The sequence below is a fragment of the Macaca fascicularis genome, chromosome 5 (genome assembly GCF_037993035.2).
Source record: "Macaca fascicularis isolate 582-1 chromosome 5, T2T-MFA8v1.1".
Classification (NCBI taxonomy): Eukaryota; Metazoa; Chordata; class Mammalia; order Primates; family Cercopithecidae; genus Macaca; species Macaca fascicularis.
Window position 1 is genome coordinate 865,820 of NC_088379.1, and position 16,703 is coordinate 882,522.

The window sequence follows — 16,703 nt, forward strand, 5'->3', positions numbered from 1 at the left end:
CCGGCCTGGGGGCAGGGCACATGGGGTCCTCCTGCCCTGGGACTGGGCAGCTCCCTGGGGCATTCCCAGCCAGAAGCGTCAGGAAGATTACAGGAGACCCAGACATGCTGCTCCCTAGAGAGGGCTCCTGACAAAGATTTTTTGTGTGGTCAAACTTTAATTAACTTCCTGAATCTTCTGGTAGGCCCATTGGCCCACTTCCTTGTAAAATTCTGTTTTAGCAAAGAATCTGGCTAGGTCAGTTTAGCAACAAACCCTCATCCTGGAGATTTAATTGGGGTCCTCATCCTCCACCGCCTGACGGGTCTGTCTGATTGCCCTGCCTGTCTCCAGCTAGAATCCAGTTAGATGGGGTTAGTCAGAATCCCCCAACCCTTGATGTTCCTCAGTCATCTTCTGTCCACTGAGCCCACTCTGCTCCTTGGCAACACACCCATTGCAAGCCCTATTGCATGGTCCCTGTACCTATGGCGCTGGTCCTGAGCAAAGCCTTCCTCACCAAGCTTTAACAAATGTCATGGAATCATCTTCGCTTTTTTTTTTTTTTTTGAGATGGAGTCTCGCTCTGTCGCCGAGGCTGGAGTGCAGTGGTGCAATCTCAGCTTACTGCAACCTCCGACTCCCAGGTTCAAGCGATTCTCCTGCCTCAGCCTCCCAAGTAGCTGGGACTACAGTTGCATGCCACCATGCCCGGCTATTTTTTTCTTTTGTATTTTTAGTAGAGACGGGGTTTCACCATGTTAGCCAGGATGGTCTCCATCTCCTGACCTCGTGATCTGCCCACCTTGGCCTCCCAAAGTGCTGGGATTACACGCATGAGCCACCGTGCCTGTCCTGAGCCACCGCACCTGGCCAGAGTCACCGCACCTGGCCGGAATCATCTTTTTTTTTTTTTTTTTTTTTTTTTTTTGAGACCGAGTCTGGCTCTGTTGCCCAGGCTGGAGTGCAGTGGCCGGATCTCAGCTCACTGCAAGCTCCGCCTCCCGGGTTTACGCCATTCTCCTGCCTCAGCCTCCAGAGTAGCTGGGATCACAGGCGCCCGCCACCTCGCCCGGCTAGTTTTTTGTATTTTGTAGTAGAGACGGGGTTTCACCGTGTTAGCCAGGATGGTCTCGATCTCCTGACCTTGTGATCCGCCCGTCTCGGCCTCCCAAAGTGCTGGGATTACAGGCTTGAGCCACCGCGCCCGGCTGGAATCATCTTTTAACAGCTTCCAAACATGGAGGTCAAACAAGGACGTTCTGGGGAAGCAAGTGGTGGGCAGCAGCTAGGGGTGGGCTGAGCATCCAGCGGATTGAGTGTGGGCGGGACCCCCAGCAACCAGGCAGAGGGGCTGTTCTCTGGGCTGGGGTGAGGAACCTCCTCTGGCCTTAACCCAAGTTGGCAGACATTTCCCTTCAGGGATCCCAGTCTGGGACTCAGGAGGAGGGACAGTCCCACGGGGATGCTTGTCGGGGCAGGAATTCCTGGTTGGGCAGAGGCAAGGGCAGCACAGGGTGACCTGGGGCCCCGGGCCGGTGGAACTGAGGAGAGGCACAGGCCCGTGGTCGGGATCTAGGTGGGAGGGAGAGCAGAGGGCAGAGGCTTTGAGGTTCCGTGGAAGACCCAACCTGGGGTCAGGTCCCTGAAGGCGCAGGTCTGCGGTTTAGATGGAGGTTGCTGTGGCTGGACGGCCTGGGGAAAATGAGTCTGAGTGGACGGAGCAGGGTGAGAATGGTGGGATGCCCTGCAGCTGCCCGTGGAAAGAACATGGACTGGGGAAGGCCCGGTCCTCCCACCGGCTGGCGGAATGGACCACTGGAAGGAATGGCCACACGGTATGAAATCACTGGTGTTTATTGGCTGTGATTCCATCCGGAGAGAACACACGCAGGGGCCCCGACATGCAGGAGGAGGCGCAGGCGCAGGACAAACGGACAGAGGACACCACGGTCTAAGCTAAGCTCGCGGCCCCGGGCGCCATGCGCTGGGAACGGGGTGCGCAGGTTCTAAGAGAGGACGCCCTGTCTGCTCAGAGCTGGCTTTGAAAGGTGTGAAAACAGGAGTTTTTTTAAGACACGACCCGGGAGAAGTCAGCGAGAGGGCACAGGGCGAGCAGGACGGACAGCGGCGTCCCCGTGGGCCGCGTCGCTGGGGCGCAGAGGGGCGCGGTGGTCTCTGCCGGGAGGGGCGTAGGTCGTTAGTATTGCAGTCTAACGTTATGGCTTCTCTAAAGCTATGTAAGGTCATGAAGGTCAATGCCAAGCCAACCCTGGCCCGAAACACGTGTGGACTTGATGCATTTGTGATGTGGACGGAAAGGGCCTGGGGGGCGAGGCGACGCCTGTCAAGGTAAAACTCATTAAATGCAAAGACCTCATTTACCTGAGATTCAACAAATTGTGATGCAAATTAAACATGAATGGAGGAGAAACAGGGACTCGGAGGCCGCCCCGCAGGGCCACCAGGTGGATTCGGCCACACTCGCGCCCGCTGCGCGCAGGGAACCCCGCAGGCCCCACCCGAGGAGCTGCCCACGGAGGAGGTGCTGGGCAGGGTCGCAGGGTCTCCAGCGTCCGGAGACCCCCTGGGTGCCTCGGGCCTCTGCGGCTCCTGTGGAGGGTGCAGAGTTCAATGGGCGAGGGCAGGGGTCCTCCCCAGGGAGAAGCAGCAGCCGCGTCGGCGGAGAGGCCAGGAGGCTGGGTGGGGGGCGAGGGGCGAGGACTCGGGAAGAGCGGGGTGACGGGGGTGGGGGGCTTAGCGTCCCCCAAACCTATTGCTTTGTTTCCTTTAGTTTAGTAGTGAACACGGCCGTGGCGTTCGTAAGAAGCAAAACCTTCCAGAGAGGAGAGGAAAGGATGGGGACAGAGACTGACGGACAGGGGCGCGAGGGGGGCAGCCTGGGGGGCGGAGAGCGGCCACGTGCGGGCGCGAACACTCACCGCGGCGCGATCCGAACCCCGGAATCCGCGCGCGGGAGGGGGGCCCAGGCCCCGCCGCCCCCGCCCCGCCCGCACCCCCCCATCTGCTATGGCTGTGCTCCTGAGTGCGGGCCCGACAGGCGCCCACCGCCGCTAATGAGTGCACAGGGGTGGTCGCGGGGCTGCCCTTCCGGCGGCCCTGGCCTCGGGCGCTGCTGGGTGGGCGGTAAACGGCAAGAGGAAGGGGCGTCCCAGGCGATGGGGCTCCAGCCACCGGCGGGCAGAGGAGCACCGGGCGGACTGGGGGGTCCTGGGGGCGCACGCCCCTCGGGTAAGAGAGGGGGCAGGCGCAGGCAGGGCGGGCCTGGGGCTATGGCTTATATCGGCGTAGGGGCTGCACTCTGCTCGTCCCTTGGGGGCCTCCGCGGAGGGTCTGCAGGGGGGAGGGGCGGGGCTCCGCGGGGCCGCTGTCCCGCGCGGGGCTACTTCTTGAGCATGTCCTGCAGCGGCCCGGGCAGGTACTTGATGACGGTGTCCAGGATGCTCTCGTCCTCCTCCTCGACCTCGTCCCCACAACCCGGCGGGATGGCCTTCTTGGGCCGCGTCAGGCTCCCCTCGGAGTTGGCCTCCATGGCGGCCTGCGCCTCGGCCTCGCGCTCCTCCTTCTTCTTGATGCCGTACTGCGAGGGAGGTGGGGGTCAGGGCGGGGGTCCCGGCGGCTCCTAGGCAGGCTGCAGCCTCCCTGGGCCAGGGACTGGCCCAGGAACCCCAGGAGGCGTGTGCGCGGCCCCCTGGCCCACGAGACAAACGAGGACCCCAGAGGGAGAAGAGACCCCTCGCCGGGGGGTGCCTGGAGGAGTGGGAAGCCCCCACGGAGAATGGGGGCCAGCAGCTGAGAAGGGGGAGCAGGGGATGGGGAAGCTCCCATCTTCCTTGAGAGGAGAGGGGGCTGTGGCCCCACCTCTGGCTCCAAACCCAGCCCAGCCCCTGGCATTCTGCCTTCCAGGAAGCCTCCAGCTTGGGGCAGGGAGGGGTGGGCAGGATGCTGTGTGGCAGAGGTGGGGAGAAACAGTCACCCTGCAGCTGACCCTCCTGCCCAGTGCCTGGTCCACGACCTGCAGTCACTCCTGGGCCTGGCCAAGGCTGCCTGCATGCGGCCACAGCCCCAGCAGGGCCACTCCCTGGCAGGCCACTTCAGCTCCATGGGCAGCTGGCAGAGGGGCCTGGGCGGCGGTTACTTCCAGGCACTGGGTGTCCTGGAATCCTGCCTAGTTGTGACCTCAGCTGGCACACCTGGGCCTCACCGAGCCCCTGCCCACCCCCGTTTCTCATCTCCTGTGTGTGTGTCTGCCCTCTGTAGCGGCTGAATACTGTCCCCCTCAAACTCATGTTGCCTGGAGCTTCAAATGTGATCTCGTTTGGAAATAGGTCTTTGTCAATGTGATTATGGTAAGGATGGGGACGAGGCCATCCTGGATTTGAGGGGCCTCAAGTCCAGTGAGAGTGTCCTTGTAAGAGACAGAAAGGACAGACACCCGGACGGGGGCGGGCATATGAAAGCGGAGGAAGTCGCAAGTGGTGAGGCCACAAGCCAAGAAACACCAGGGGTTGCAGGGCAGCCAGACGCAGGAAGGGGCAGGGAAAGGCCCTCCCCCAGAGCCTCCAGAGGGGGCATGGGATTTTGGCCTTCTGCCCTCCAGGCCTCTAAGTTTCTGATGCCAGGCAGCAGGGTTTTGGTTCTTAGATCAATACACCTCCCCACCCCACATTCCTCCAGCCCTCCTGTGAGCCGCCAGCCCAGGAAGCCTGTGGTCATGGTGAGGCCATGGAACTACGGAACAGCCTCTTGCTGCCCAGGAAGGTGGGAACCAGTGGGGTTGGGCTGGCCTGGAAGGATTGGGGGCCTGGTGTCGTACAGGAGCCGGTTGTCCATGCCCTGGGCAGGACCCCCGAGCCGGGTCCAAGGCCCTGGGTCTGAGATTAAGGATGCTCTAGAGCAGTGAAGGCGTCAGCAGCTGTGTCCAGGAGAAAACTTAGAAAGGGAGTGGGCACCAGCACTTTACAGGACCGAGGAGCACACCACGGGATCGACAGCCGCAGGGAGGAGCCTTTCTGCCCAGGAGGAGCCCCTCCCTTGCCATCTCCTGCTCCTGTCTCAGCAGCCCCTTCCCATAGAAGCGGTTGGTTCTGCTCCTGGTGCTGGGCACCCCCTGGCTCTCCAAGGAGGCCCCTCCCTCCTCCCAAATGGAGGCTGCCTGTGTGCCCCCCAACCCCACTGAGGGCAGTCTCGGCACCTCTCCCCTTCCCTGGTGCTGCAGGTGGCTCTGGGTGTGGGGGGCCAGGGCCACCTTCAGTGAGATGGAAAGGAGGGTGCCATGCTCCCAGCGGCCTGCGGCCAGAGCACCACCTGGCCACTGCGGAGAGAGAGGGGCTGTGGGCTCGCCCTGGTCCTTAGCAGCCCCTGCACACTCTTGACAGAGCTGGGACTCCAGGGATCTCCTCAGTGAGGCGAAGAGTGCAGGGTAGGAACGTCCTCCACAAGGACAGGGGCATCACCCAGAGGGCCCTGCAGGCCCAGAACAAAGCCCTGACCCCGCGGGGCAGCAAGAGCAGACTGGTTCTGGTCCTAGCCATCCACAGCAGGAGGGACAGCAGCTCCAGGTATGGAAGTAGAGGGGGCATGTGCTCCTCATCCTGTGGGGCCAGGGGTGTGCTGGGGAGAGCAATGCCACTGGAAGCTAGGTCTGGCCAGAGAGAGCCTCCTTCCAGCCAGGGGTATGGGGGTCTGTGCATGCGGCGGCCACACGTGTGCCCAGCCCAGGAGGCTGTGCTGCCCATGGCAAAGGCACTCAGGAACACGGGTGTGCTCAGAGGAGCAGGCATGTAACAGCGGGAACATAAGTTGTGTGAGCAAAGGAACCTCCTGGGTCAGGGGAGTGACCCTTGGGGCTTGGGGGACCCTGTCTGCAAAAGGTGTGGGGTCCTTCCCTCTGGGCCCAGGAAGGAGACTCCAGGCCCTGCCACCAGGCTGTGGGACACTCAGAGCTTCACTTGAAGTGCCAGTTGCTGCACTGAGGCTCCAGGTCATTCTGAGGCTGAGGTCATGCTGGACTCGGCCTGAGGGCCAGGGTCACTCCGCCGGGAACACGGGCTCTGGGGCTGGGCTGCACGCCGGAGCCTGAGACCCGGTTCTGAGGCGTCTGCTCCAGAAACAAACGCCCAGGCACACCCAGCCCTAGGCCCGCCGTGATGCTGGTCAGCTGCTCTCCAGGAAGTAACACCTGAGGATGGGAGTGGCTGCTGGGGGAGCCTAGGAGGCCCTGACACATCTGAGGTGAGACCCTGAACCCTGAAAACACTGTGTTCCTGAGAAGAAAAGGGCAGTGGGTGCTAATCAATACTGAGAACCAACAATAGGAACGATAGGACCAAACACCCAGCATTCGGCAACCAGGAGGACACCTGCTAGGCGCCGTGTGGGCTGTTGGGGGTGGGGGGGATGCAGTGTACTGGGGCAGCCTAGTGGGCCCTCAGAAGGCCCATGCAGGAAGGCCCAGGCGTGAGCTGCCCGACATGGGTGGCTGGAAGCTTATGTAAGCCAAGGGCAGGTCAGTCAGTGCGCCGAGCACAGAGGGGCCAGTCTCGCTCTCGATCCCTGGGCCTGGGCCTGTCCAGATGGCTGCCTGACTGGAGGTGCAGGTGCGGTGCTCCTCTGGGAACTGCCTGAGGGGCTGGATACTCCGAAAGGATCCAGTCCCCATCCGCAAAGAGGCCTTGGACAGGGCAGCTCAGCACCTCTTCTCTAACCAACCCCCAAGATGCCTGGGGGTGCCACGGCCCAGGGGAGGCTGGAGGCAGCAGGTGTTCTGATCAGGTGGCCACACCTGAGGGCGGGGTTCCCCTACCCCCAAAGGCTCCGTGGAGGAGGGCTCTGTGGAGAAGGTGTGGACGTGGAGTCTGGGGGGGATCCAGTGTGGTGGGGCCTCCAGAGCAGAGAGGCTGGTGCTTCCAAGGCCTGAGGGGCCAGTGGACTGTGGAGGGGGCTGTTCTTGTGGGCAGGTCTGTGGCCTCTATCCCTGCCACCTGTGTTCTCTGAGGGGCTTAGACCAAGACAGAAGCGCAGGTTAGTGCCTGGCAGCAAGGTCAGGCCAGCTCCCCATAGGCCTGACCAGAGAGCTCTGCACCCCAGCTGCCAGCTGTGGGCCCCACACGGAAACTGAGGAGGTGCTTACGCTTCCCCCTCTCCTGGGCCTCACTCTCCCTGGTGTCTCCCAGTCTCTGGAGGGTGCAGCTGCTGCATCCTGTCCGGGCCACTCAGCCACTGACACTGCTGGCCCTGTCCCCACTGCCCTTGGGGCCTGGACATGGTCCCCTGAGCCTGCCCTGTCCTGCCTCTGGGGACCCTGAGGAATGACACGGCCCGGAGCAGCCGGTGTCCCTCTAAGATCATGCCAGCAGAGGCCGGAGCCGGGGGGACCTGACCCACTCTGGAGACACCTGCCCCAGACACAGCTCTCTCAGACCCCAGCCCACCATCACTTTGTGTCCCTCCCTCAGCTGCTACCCACCGCCACCTCCACTTCTACCGAGCGTCAGCTCTCTCAGCTCTGCCGGGGGCTCTCGGGGTCTTGGGGTCTTGGCTCTCTCCTCTCTGTTCCCTGCCTGTGTTGCTGTCTCTCCCTCTCTCTGTGCCTGTCTCTCCTCTCTTTGTCTATCTCTCTGTGTCTCTCTGTCTCTCTCTCTCTGTGTCTCTCTCCCTCTCTTTGTCTTTTTCTGTCTCTCTCTCTGTGTCTCTGTCTCTCCTTGTCTCTGTCTCTCCTTCTTTCTCTGTCTCTCCCTCTCTCTGTCTCTCCCTCTGTCTCTCTGTATCTGTCTCTTTATCTCTGTGTCTCTGTCTCTCTCTGTTCTCTGACTCCTCCTCCCTTCTCCTGTCGCCGTCCCCCGCTCCTGATACCCACAGTCTCCTGAGCACATCTGAATGGGCTCTGGCTGCCTGGCTCAGATGGTGTATATTCCCCTGACTTCCTCCTGAAGCCCTGGGTCAGCTAGGGGAGCTGGAGGGCATGAGCCAGCACAGCAAAGTCCATCAACAGGAGACCCCTGGAAACGTCCAGTGACCCTGGGTGGGATGCCAGGGCACCCAGCCCCCAGTCCCTATCAGTGGCTGCTCTGCACCCTCCAGGGTGCGTGGCGGTGGCGGGGGGTTGCTGCAAGGGACTGGAGGGTGTGGGAAGAATCCGTGGGTGGGGCGGGGCAGCACTGCTGGACTGGCCTTTTGGGTATAGGGGCTGCATGTGCCCCGCCTGCCCCGCCCCTGCCCTCCCATGTCGACCTCTGTCCACTTCGGGAGCTCCAGCCTCCCCACAAGACCCCGTGGAGCCCACCCTTCCCTGGGTGCGGCTGACACAAGGCCAGGAAACAGCTTCTGCACCTGCTCGGGATGCCCCTGGCAGCAGGGAGGGGTCCCGGGAGTCTGAACCTTCCCACCCTGAAGCCAGGCCATCTTGGCCCATCCAGGGCAGGGGACTAAGGGGACCCTCTGGGAAACACAGCTTCCGGCCTGCCTGGCCTGCTGCGGCCCCTACCCTTGGGGCCTGCGCACGGGGTGAGCACTCGGCTCCAGGCAGCACCCCAGGCCCCTCCTATGTGGAATGTGAACATCTCCCACGTGCCCCCTCACCCCTGGCTGGAGGCTCCTCCAGGCTGCTGTCTGTGCCCACCCAGCTTCCAGCCAGGGCCCTGCTGGAGCCACCGAGGAAGCCAGAGCGGTTCTCGGGACCCAGGCTGCTCCCTGTACCTTGTGCCCCTCGGACCTGGCCGCTGCGGGGACCCGGCTGAGTGGGAGTGACGGCGCATGGCTGTCCCTGTGCCGGCAGCCACTCTGGGCCACCTCCTGAATCCCAGCGGGTGCCCCCCTCCCTGCATCCTCACTCCAGGCCGGGCTCACCTCAGAGCGCCCTCCCATGCCAGGTGGTCGCCCCATGACCCGTCGGCCCAGGGCCCCGGGCAGCCAGCCAGGCTCCACCTTCTCCCACAGGGCTGCGCATCGGAATGCGGGCCCAGGAAGCCCGTCAGGGCCGGCCCTGTGGTCAGGAGCAGGACGGGCTGGGCCCCACAGAGGGAACCCAATCCGAGCTCCAATCCCCTCCACCACCCTGAAGCCCCCAAAGGGGAGGAGACCCAGGGGGACGCCCGCCCCTCCTCCGGGCAGCCCCTTCCACCCAGGCGGGGTCTGGATCCCCGCTGGACTCAGGGCCGATTTCCCAGCAGGCGGGGCCCGGCCCGGCGCGCACCTTGTCTCGGATGCCCTGGCGCATGGCCTCGCGCTCCGCCTCCATCTTGGCGTACTTGGCCTTGCGCTCCTCCTCCGCCTGGCGCAGCGCCTCCTGCCGCTCCTCCTCCTTCTTGGCGGCGTCTGGGTCCTTCTCCTCGTCACCCCCGAGCATCTTCCCCATGTCCTTGGTGGCCCCTGGGACACAAGTTGGTGATTCAGACCGCCCCATTCAGACGGCCAAGGCCGGGCTAGTGTCTCAGCCACACCCCCACGCCCTCTGGCCTACTCCCCCAACCCTCCATCCACTCGACCCTCAGGCCGCCCCCAACACCCTCCAGTCGCTCTTCCCACCTCCATCTGGCCCTGACCCTCCTGCCCGGACCCTCCATCTAGCCTGCTGGGGTCTCCTGCTTTGCTTTCTGTTCCTCAAGGGACGCAGGCAACTCCGTGGGGGGCGAGAGAGTGGCGCTGTGGTTGTGCGTCTGTATGCACCTGTGTGTGACTGCGTGCTTATGCATACGTGTGGCTGTTGTGATTGTGTGTGCTCCACATGTGGTTGTATGTCTGTATGTGGTTCTGTGTGTGTTTGTGTAATATGCATGCCTGACTGTGTGGTTGTGTGTGGTTGTGCGTGTGTGTGATTTACTGCATGTGGCTTGTGGTCTTGTGGTTGTGTGTGCAGTTGTGTGTGAGCTCCCAGGGGTTGATGGGTCTTTTCTGGACCTGTGTCCAGCAGAGGCCTGGCCTCCTGGAGGTGGTACAGTTCAGCTGTTTATGCGGGCAGTAAGTGGGTTGAGGGGCAGGGCTGGCTGTCAGAGGCAAGGTCACTGAGTCTGACCCCGCGGGCAGAAGCCGGCATGCGGGCTGGCAGGGGCCCTGCTGGGGCTGCAGGGGACTGCTTGTTGCTGGCACCCAGGCCCTTATTGCTCTGCGGTGCCAGCCACCACTTTTCTCGTGAGCTCCTGATTCACAGGCCCCACAAACACCTCCCTAAACAGCTCTGCGACTCGGCCCACAGGACAGAGATGCGTAATTACAGCCTCTGAATATAGCAGGCACTGTGGGGAGCCCTGGCCCTCGGCAGCTCCAGGGAGCAGAGCAAGCTGGCTGGACCCAGCACACAGTTGTCACTGAGGGAGGTGACCTGGCAGAGCGCCCAGGCTCCCCCACGGCCACTCATAGCCCTCAGCGTTGCAGGGGTGCTCTCGGACCAGCCTCGTGTGTGTGAGGGGACTCCGGCCACAGGTTGCCCCTGCAAATGCCGCTCTCCCCTGGCGGCCACTCGGCCCCCTCGAGGTGCTCCTCAGTGCTCAGGCACTGGCTCTGCCCCTCCTTGAAGGTCTTGCCTTCGGGCTCTGCCCACTGGATGCCAGACCTCCTAAGGACTGCCCCCAGCCAGCTGAGCCAATGCCTCGCGTATAAATGTCAGGTGGAATTCTGGGTTGGGCTAATACCACCCAGCCACTTTCCACCTGGGTCCAGATGTGCCCCCCACCTTGTTTCTGTGAATTCAGCAGTTCCGTGTCCCTGGCGCTCTGGGTGCCCCCCCATTACTACTCTGATACTGGGAAGCTCCATGCTATACGGAGTCTGGGAGAACGCCCTCGCCTGTAGCTATCTGTGCCAGTGCTGCCTCTGCCAGTCATTCAGGAGTGAGCTCCCTGTCAAAGGTGGGCAGGAGCTGTCATTTGGAAGGCCCCCAGCTGTTGGTGGGAGGAGAACAGCTTGTTGCTTGAGTGCTCTGGGCTGAAGGTGTCACTCAAACAGGGCCATGCCTGCATCCTGCTGGCACCTCTGACTGCACCTGTTTTCCTGCCCCCCATACCCTGGCTGTCTGAAGCTATCACAGGCAGCAGGGTGTGGGGAGAATGAGCCCATCTTGCTGCCCTCGTCGCTGTGGGGACAGGCAGGCAGCCTATGCCAGGCACTTGGCTGATGGCACAGATCTGGACTCCTCAACAGAAAGCTAAGAGTCTTGTGGTCAGTTTTCAACCACATCTGCAATGTTTTGCAAAGCAGATTTTAGGCCCATGACTCAAGGGAAACTGGGTCACAGTAGAATTGCTCCTAGATTCTTCTAACAGTCCCCAGTCATTGGGCCAGAATCTCTCTGCCTCCTGCGCGGCTGTCTCTGGCAGGTGTGTGGGGGAGGCAAGGACAGCCCCCACAGCCCTAACTGCCTTTGTGCAAATCTTACCCCCCCGTGAGAAAAGCTAATTCACCCTAAAGTGAGTGACCCATAGCTCTTTCTCCCTCCTGGAAAGGACTGGTGTCTATAAGGAGGTAAGTAAGCCTGGCCTCTCCCCACATTGCTCTCCTGACTGAAGGGGTTCCTGGCTGGGGTGGGGGCTGCAGGGCTTCCACAGCTCAGTGGGCTGGTCCCTTCCCTCCCTCCCCTCCAGCTCATCACATAGGCTGTGGGTCTAGTGGGAGCAGGCATTTATAGAGCACTAGGTGTGCTGCCCTCTGCTCCAGGGGTGGCTGTGGGGGCCGTCCCGCTCTGTGAGTGTAGAGGCCCCACTTAAGCCCTGGGCTGGTCCAGGTGCCAAAGACTTCTGGAAGGCCCACCCCTAAGAAGGGACTGAGCCGAGGATTCGTGCTCCCCACAGGCTGCAAAGCCACTAGGCTCAGAGGCAACCCCTGCGAACCTGGGGAACGTCACAGACGCCGCCCACCACCCGGCTTTTTGGCCTGGCTACTGCGCGGAGCCGCCTCCAGAACCGCTTCCAAAAGCTGGGAATTGGGCGCAGCCAGGAGCCCAACAGAAACTGCGGGAAGCTTGTTCCTGGCACAGAAACCCAAAGTGCCATTTGCTCTCCTGGCACAGACGCCAGAACGGCGGGACAGGTGCAGAAGGGGTGGCCCTGAGCGCTGCTGCGACCCCACCAGCCTCGACCTCGACACCCCACGACCCCGCCGGCCCCTGGAAGCAGGAGCTGCACCCCGCTTCCGCAGGAGGGCGGCGCTGCCACACCCCCGGTTTCCAGATGAGGGCGCTGCGGCGCGGGGCGGTCCCAAGTGGTGCCGAGGCTGGGACACTCCGACGCTGATTGCAGGGGGGTCGGATCCGAGGCTGGGGGTCCCGCAGTCTGGCTGGGGTCCGCTACTGGCCTCGCCGCACAGGGGCCGACCCCACCCCTCCCTCGTTCTTCTCTGAGCCTCAGCTTCCCCCGTGAGAGATGGAGGCGGTCGGGGGCGCACCGGACGCGACCCCGCAGGCAATGATGGGGCTGGCAACGCCCCCCACAGCGGCACAGGCGGATAAACCCCGTGGGAAGGGAGCTCAGTCCCAGGGGGAGGGGCCCTTCCCACCCGGGAGCTCGCCCCATACCTGGGGGTGCAGATCCCGGGGCCTCCCTGCACTCTGGCCCTGCTGAGACTCCATCACCCACCCCACCTCGTGGTAGCAGAAGGGGCAGAAGCTGAGTTGTTTCCTCTGCAGACATCGGAGAGGGTGGGGTCAGGGCCGCCACGTTCCCAGCCCTGAGGCTCTTCCCGGGAACCCACCTTCCAGACCTTTGCTGGAGCAGCACCCACGTTCCCAAGACACCCAGACAGTTTCTGGGGGGGGAACTGCTTCTGTTGAGCAGACGCCCCTGAGGTCAAAACCCTGCTCAGGGTTTCCTTACAGTGTCAGTACAATGACAATGGCTGCATTCAACTTAGTGTGCACTATACATAAATTATGTATATGTACACACTACATCCATTAAAGTCATTTTTAAAGCTTCATTTTGAAATGATTGTAGATTTACAGAACAGTCACAAAGATTGTATGTGGTGCCTGGGCCTCCCTAAACGCTGCCATTGCATCCACCCAGTGTTCGTCAAAGCTGAGACCTGGACATGGTGCCGGCGATCACCCCACTGAAGACTTCCTTTGGGGTCACCACTTTTCCAGATCCACCTCCCGGGCTCAAGCGATTCTCTTGCCTCAGCCTCCTGAGTACCTGGGACTACAGATGCCTGCCACCACGCCTGGCTAATTTTTGTATTTTTAGTAGAGACGGGTTTCACCATATTGGCCAGGGTGGTCTCGAACTCCTGACCTCCTGATCCGCCTGCCTTGGCCTCCCAAAGTGCTGGGTTTACAGGCGTGAGCCACTGCACCCAGCCTAATGTTAATTTTTAAGAAGGTAAAAATTCTTTCTAACTTGAAATAAAACTATGGGGAAAATTATAGAATTGAATGAAAAATTAAATAATACCTAAATAAAGAAAGACACTTGTTATTTTTCTGGGCTAGGTAACTCCACACGTAAAGACATCCATCCTCCCCAAACTCCAAAGAGTTAAGAAGAAAATTCTGTGAAATCTGACAAGCTGAGTGTTGCATACAGACCTGCAAAAGGCCCATCTGCCAGAACAGACACCTGAAGGAAAAAGAAGAGAGTGAGGTCCACCAGATACCAAGACAGAATGATGATGGTGCAGCGGGAGGAAGACAGATAATGGGTCCAGAGTGGGGAGCCCATCCCCAGACCCCCATGGACACAGGACCCACACGTGGGAGCAGAGACAGAGGTGGAGCCTCAGGACCTTGGAGAAGGAGTGCAGTATTCCCAGATGGGACAGGATACTTGATGGGAAAGAATAAAACTGGACTCCTGCACAACACACAGACACATTCTTGTTGATTGTAGATCTAAATATGAATCCCAAATACATGCAGGCAAAGAAAAACACAGTCCCTGCCACCCTCTGGCCCGTCACCAGCTGTATTTCCCTTTGTAGTTGTGCTGTTTCCTGAACTGGTGCTGTCTGTTGTGTGTTTGGCTTCTGATTGCCAGTCTGCTAACAGAAAGCCCTGTGGGAGCAGGCGTGCCAGTCAGCTCAGAGCTGCATCCCTGGCACCGAGAGCAGAGCCTACCACTCAGCAGGTGCTCAGCAAAGAGTCAATAATAATTTTTTGTTTTTTGAGACGAAGTCTCGCTCTTGTTCCCCAGGCTGGAGTGCAGTGGCGTGATCTTGGCTCACTGCAACGTCCATCTCCCGGGCTCAAGCAATTCTCCTGCCTCAGTCTCCTGAGTAGCTGGGACTACAGGCTCCTGCCACCATGCCCGGCTAATTTTTGTATTTTTAGTAGAGACGGGGTTTCACCATGTTGGCCAGGCTGATCTCAGGTGATCCACCCGCCTTGGCCTCCGAAAGTGCTGGGATTACAGGTGTGAGCCACCGTGACTGGCCAGTTGATAAAAAATTTTTTAAATGCAAGCAGTATTTGTAATGTACTCAGCCACAAACAAAACCTTAAGAAACCCACAGCTAACAGGAAAGTTCATGATAGTGAAACAGAACACTTTCCCCTTAGGCTGAGTGACATGAAGAGGATGCTCACGCTCGTTGCTCCTGCTCACCTTTGTACCAAAGGACTTCGCCATCGCACTAAGGCAAGGAAAACAAATAAAAGGCATGAAGGTTGATAAGGAAGAAGTAATGACATAATCATCTATGTAGAAAATCCTAAGGAATCCACAAAAGTACTACTAGAAACAAGTGAATTTAGCAAGGTCGTAAGATACAAGATTAGTAACAGCAAACAAAAAGACTTTTGGCCAGGTGCAGTGGCTCACGCCTGTAATCCCAGCACTTTGGGAGGCTGAGAAGGGTGGATCACGAGGTCAGGAGTTTGAGAACATCCTGGCTAACACGGTGAAACCCCATCTCTACTAAAAATACAAAAAATTAGCCGGGTATGGCAGCGAGCGCCTGTAGTCCCAGCTACTCAGGAGGCCGAAGCAGAAGAATGGTGTGAACCCGGGAGGCGGAGCTTGCAGTGAGCTGAGATCACGCCACTGCACTCCAGCCTGGGTGATAGAGCAAGAAAGACTCAGTCTCAAAAAAAAAAAAAAGATTTTTATATACTAGCAGCAAACAATGGGAAAGTGAAATTTAAAAACAATTCCACTAATAATGCTGCCAAACCATAAAACAACCTATTGCTGTATTTTTAAATTAATGTGCAAGACCACTTCACCAAAAACTACAGAATTGCTGAGAGAAATTAAATAAAACCTAAGTGAACATAGAGATAGACCATGTTCATGAACTTAATACTGTTACATCAGTTTTCCCTCGATTGGCCTACAGATTCAGTGCAATCCCAAGCAAAATGCAAATTGACTTTTTGGGAAAAATTTACCACCTGATTCTAAAATGTATATGAATATGGCAAAAGACCTAGAATAGACAAAACAATTTTGCTAAAGGAGAAAACTTTTAGAGGACTTATACAACCTGACTTTTTTTTCTTCCGAGACAGAGTTTAGCTCTGTCGCCCAGGCTAGAGTGCAGTGGCAGGATATCGGCTCCCTGCAACCTCCACCTCACGGATTCAAGTGATTCTCCTGCCTCAGCCTCCCAAGTAGCTGGGATTACAGGTGCCTGCCACCACACTTAACTAATTTTTGTATTTTTAGTAGAGATGTGGTTTCACCATGTTGGCCAGGCTGTTCTCGAACCCTTGACCTCGTGATCTACCTGCTTTGGCCTCCCAAAGTGCTGGGATTATAAGCATGAGCCACCAAGCCTGGCCACAACCTGACTTTAAGACTTAACTATAATCAAGGTAGTATGGTATAAACAAAAGAACAGACATATAGGCCAGGCGCAGTGGCTCACACCTGTAATTCCAACACTTTGGGAGGCCGAGGTGGGCGGATCACCTAGGCTCAGGAGTTCGAGACAAGCCTGATGGACATGGTGAAACCCCGTTTCTATTAAAAATGCAAAAATTAGCTGGGTGTGGTGGTGCATGCCTGTAATTCCAGCTACTTGGAAGGCTGAGGCAGGAGAATCACTTGAACCCAAGAGGCGGACTTTGCAGTGAGCTAAGATGGCACCACTGAACTCCAGCCTGGGTGACAGTGAGACTCCGTCTCAAAAAAAAAAAAAAAAAAAAAAAAAAGAACAGACATATAGATCAATGGAACAGTATAGAAAGTCCAGAAATAGACCCATACATGTATCATCAATTGATTTTTGACAGAGCCGCAGAGGGATAGACCCATACAAATGTTGCAATCGATTTTTGACAGAGCTGCAGAGGGAATTCAGTGAGGGTGAGGATAGTCCTTACTTCTTTTTTCTTTTCTTAGACAGGGTCTTGCTCTGTTGCCCAGGCTGCAATGCAGAGGCTCAATCATAGCTCACTGCACTCTCAACTTCCTGGGCTCAACTGATCCTCCCACGTCAGCCTCCCATGTGCCACCATGCAGCTAATTTTTTAAAAACATTTTTTGTAGAGACAGAGTCTCACTATGTTGCCCAGGCTGGTCTCGAACTCCTGGGCTCAAGTGATCTGCCTGCCTCAGGCTCCAAAAGTGCTGGGATTGCAGGCGTGAGCCACCACGCCCGGCCACATAGTGCTTTCAGAAGGGCACCAGCTCAATTCATGTGCAAAATAAACACATATGTAAATGTTTTCCTTTACCTGACGCTTTATATAAAAAGAACTCACAATCAATCATAGATCTAAATGTCAAAGCTGAAATTATACAACTTCTAGAAGAAAACATAAGAAAATCTCT

At 58.6% G+C, this 16,703-nt stretch overlaps 1 protein-coding gene across 1 annotated transcript in view; it reads right to left on the reverse strand.

The window, feature by feature from the left end:
• Window positions 1-1,820: 1,820 nt before the first annotated feature.
• Window positions 1,821-16,703, reverse strand: part of CPLX1 (complexin 1) — a 43,612-nt gene continuing 28,729 nt past the window's right edge. Inside the window, exons 3-4 of the mRNA XM_015449986.3 lie at window positions 9,194-9,369; window positions 1,821-3,580 (exon numbers count right to left, since the gene is read on the reverse strand). Of these exons, the coding sequence (XP_015305472.1) occupies window positions 3,383-3,580; window positions 9,194-9,369 (374 nt within the window). The 3' untranslated portion in view covers window positions 1,821-3,382. The remainder of the gene's footprint in view (window positions 3,581-9,193; window positions 9,370-16,703) is intronic.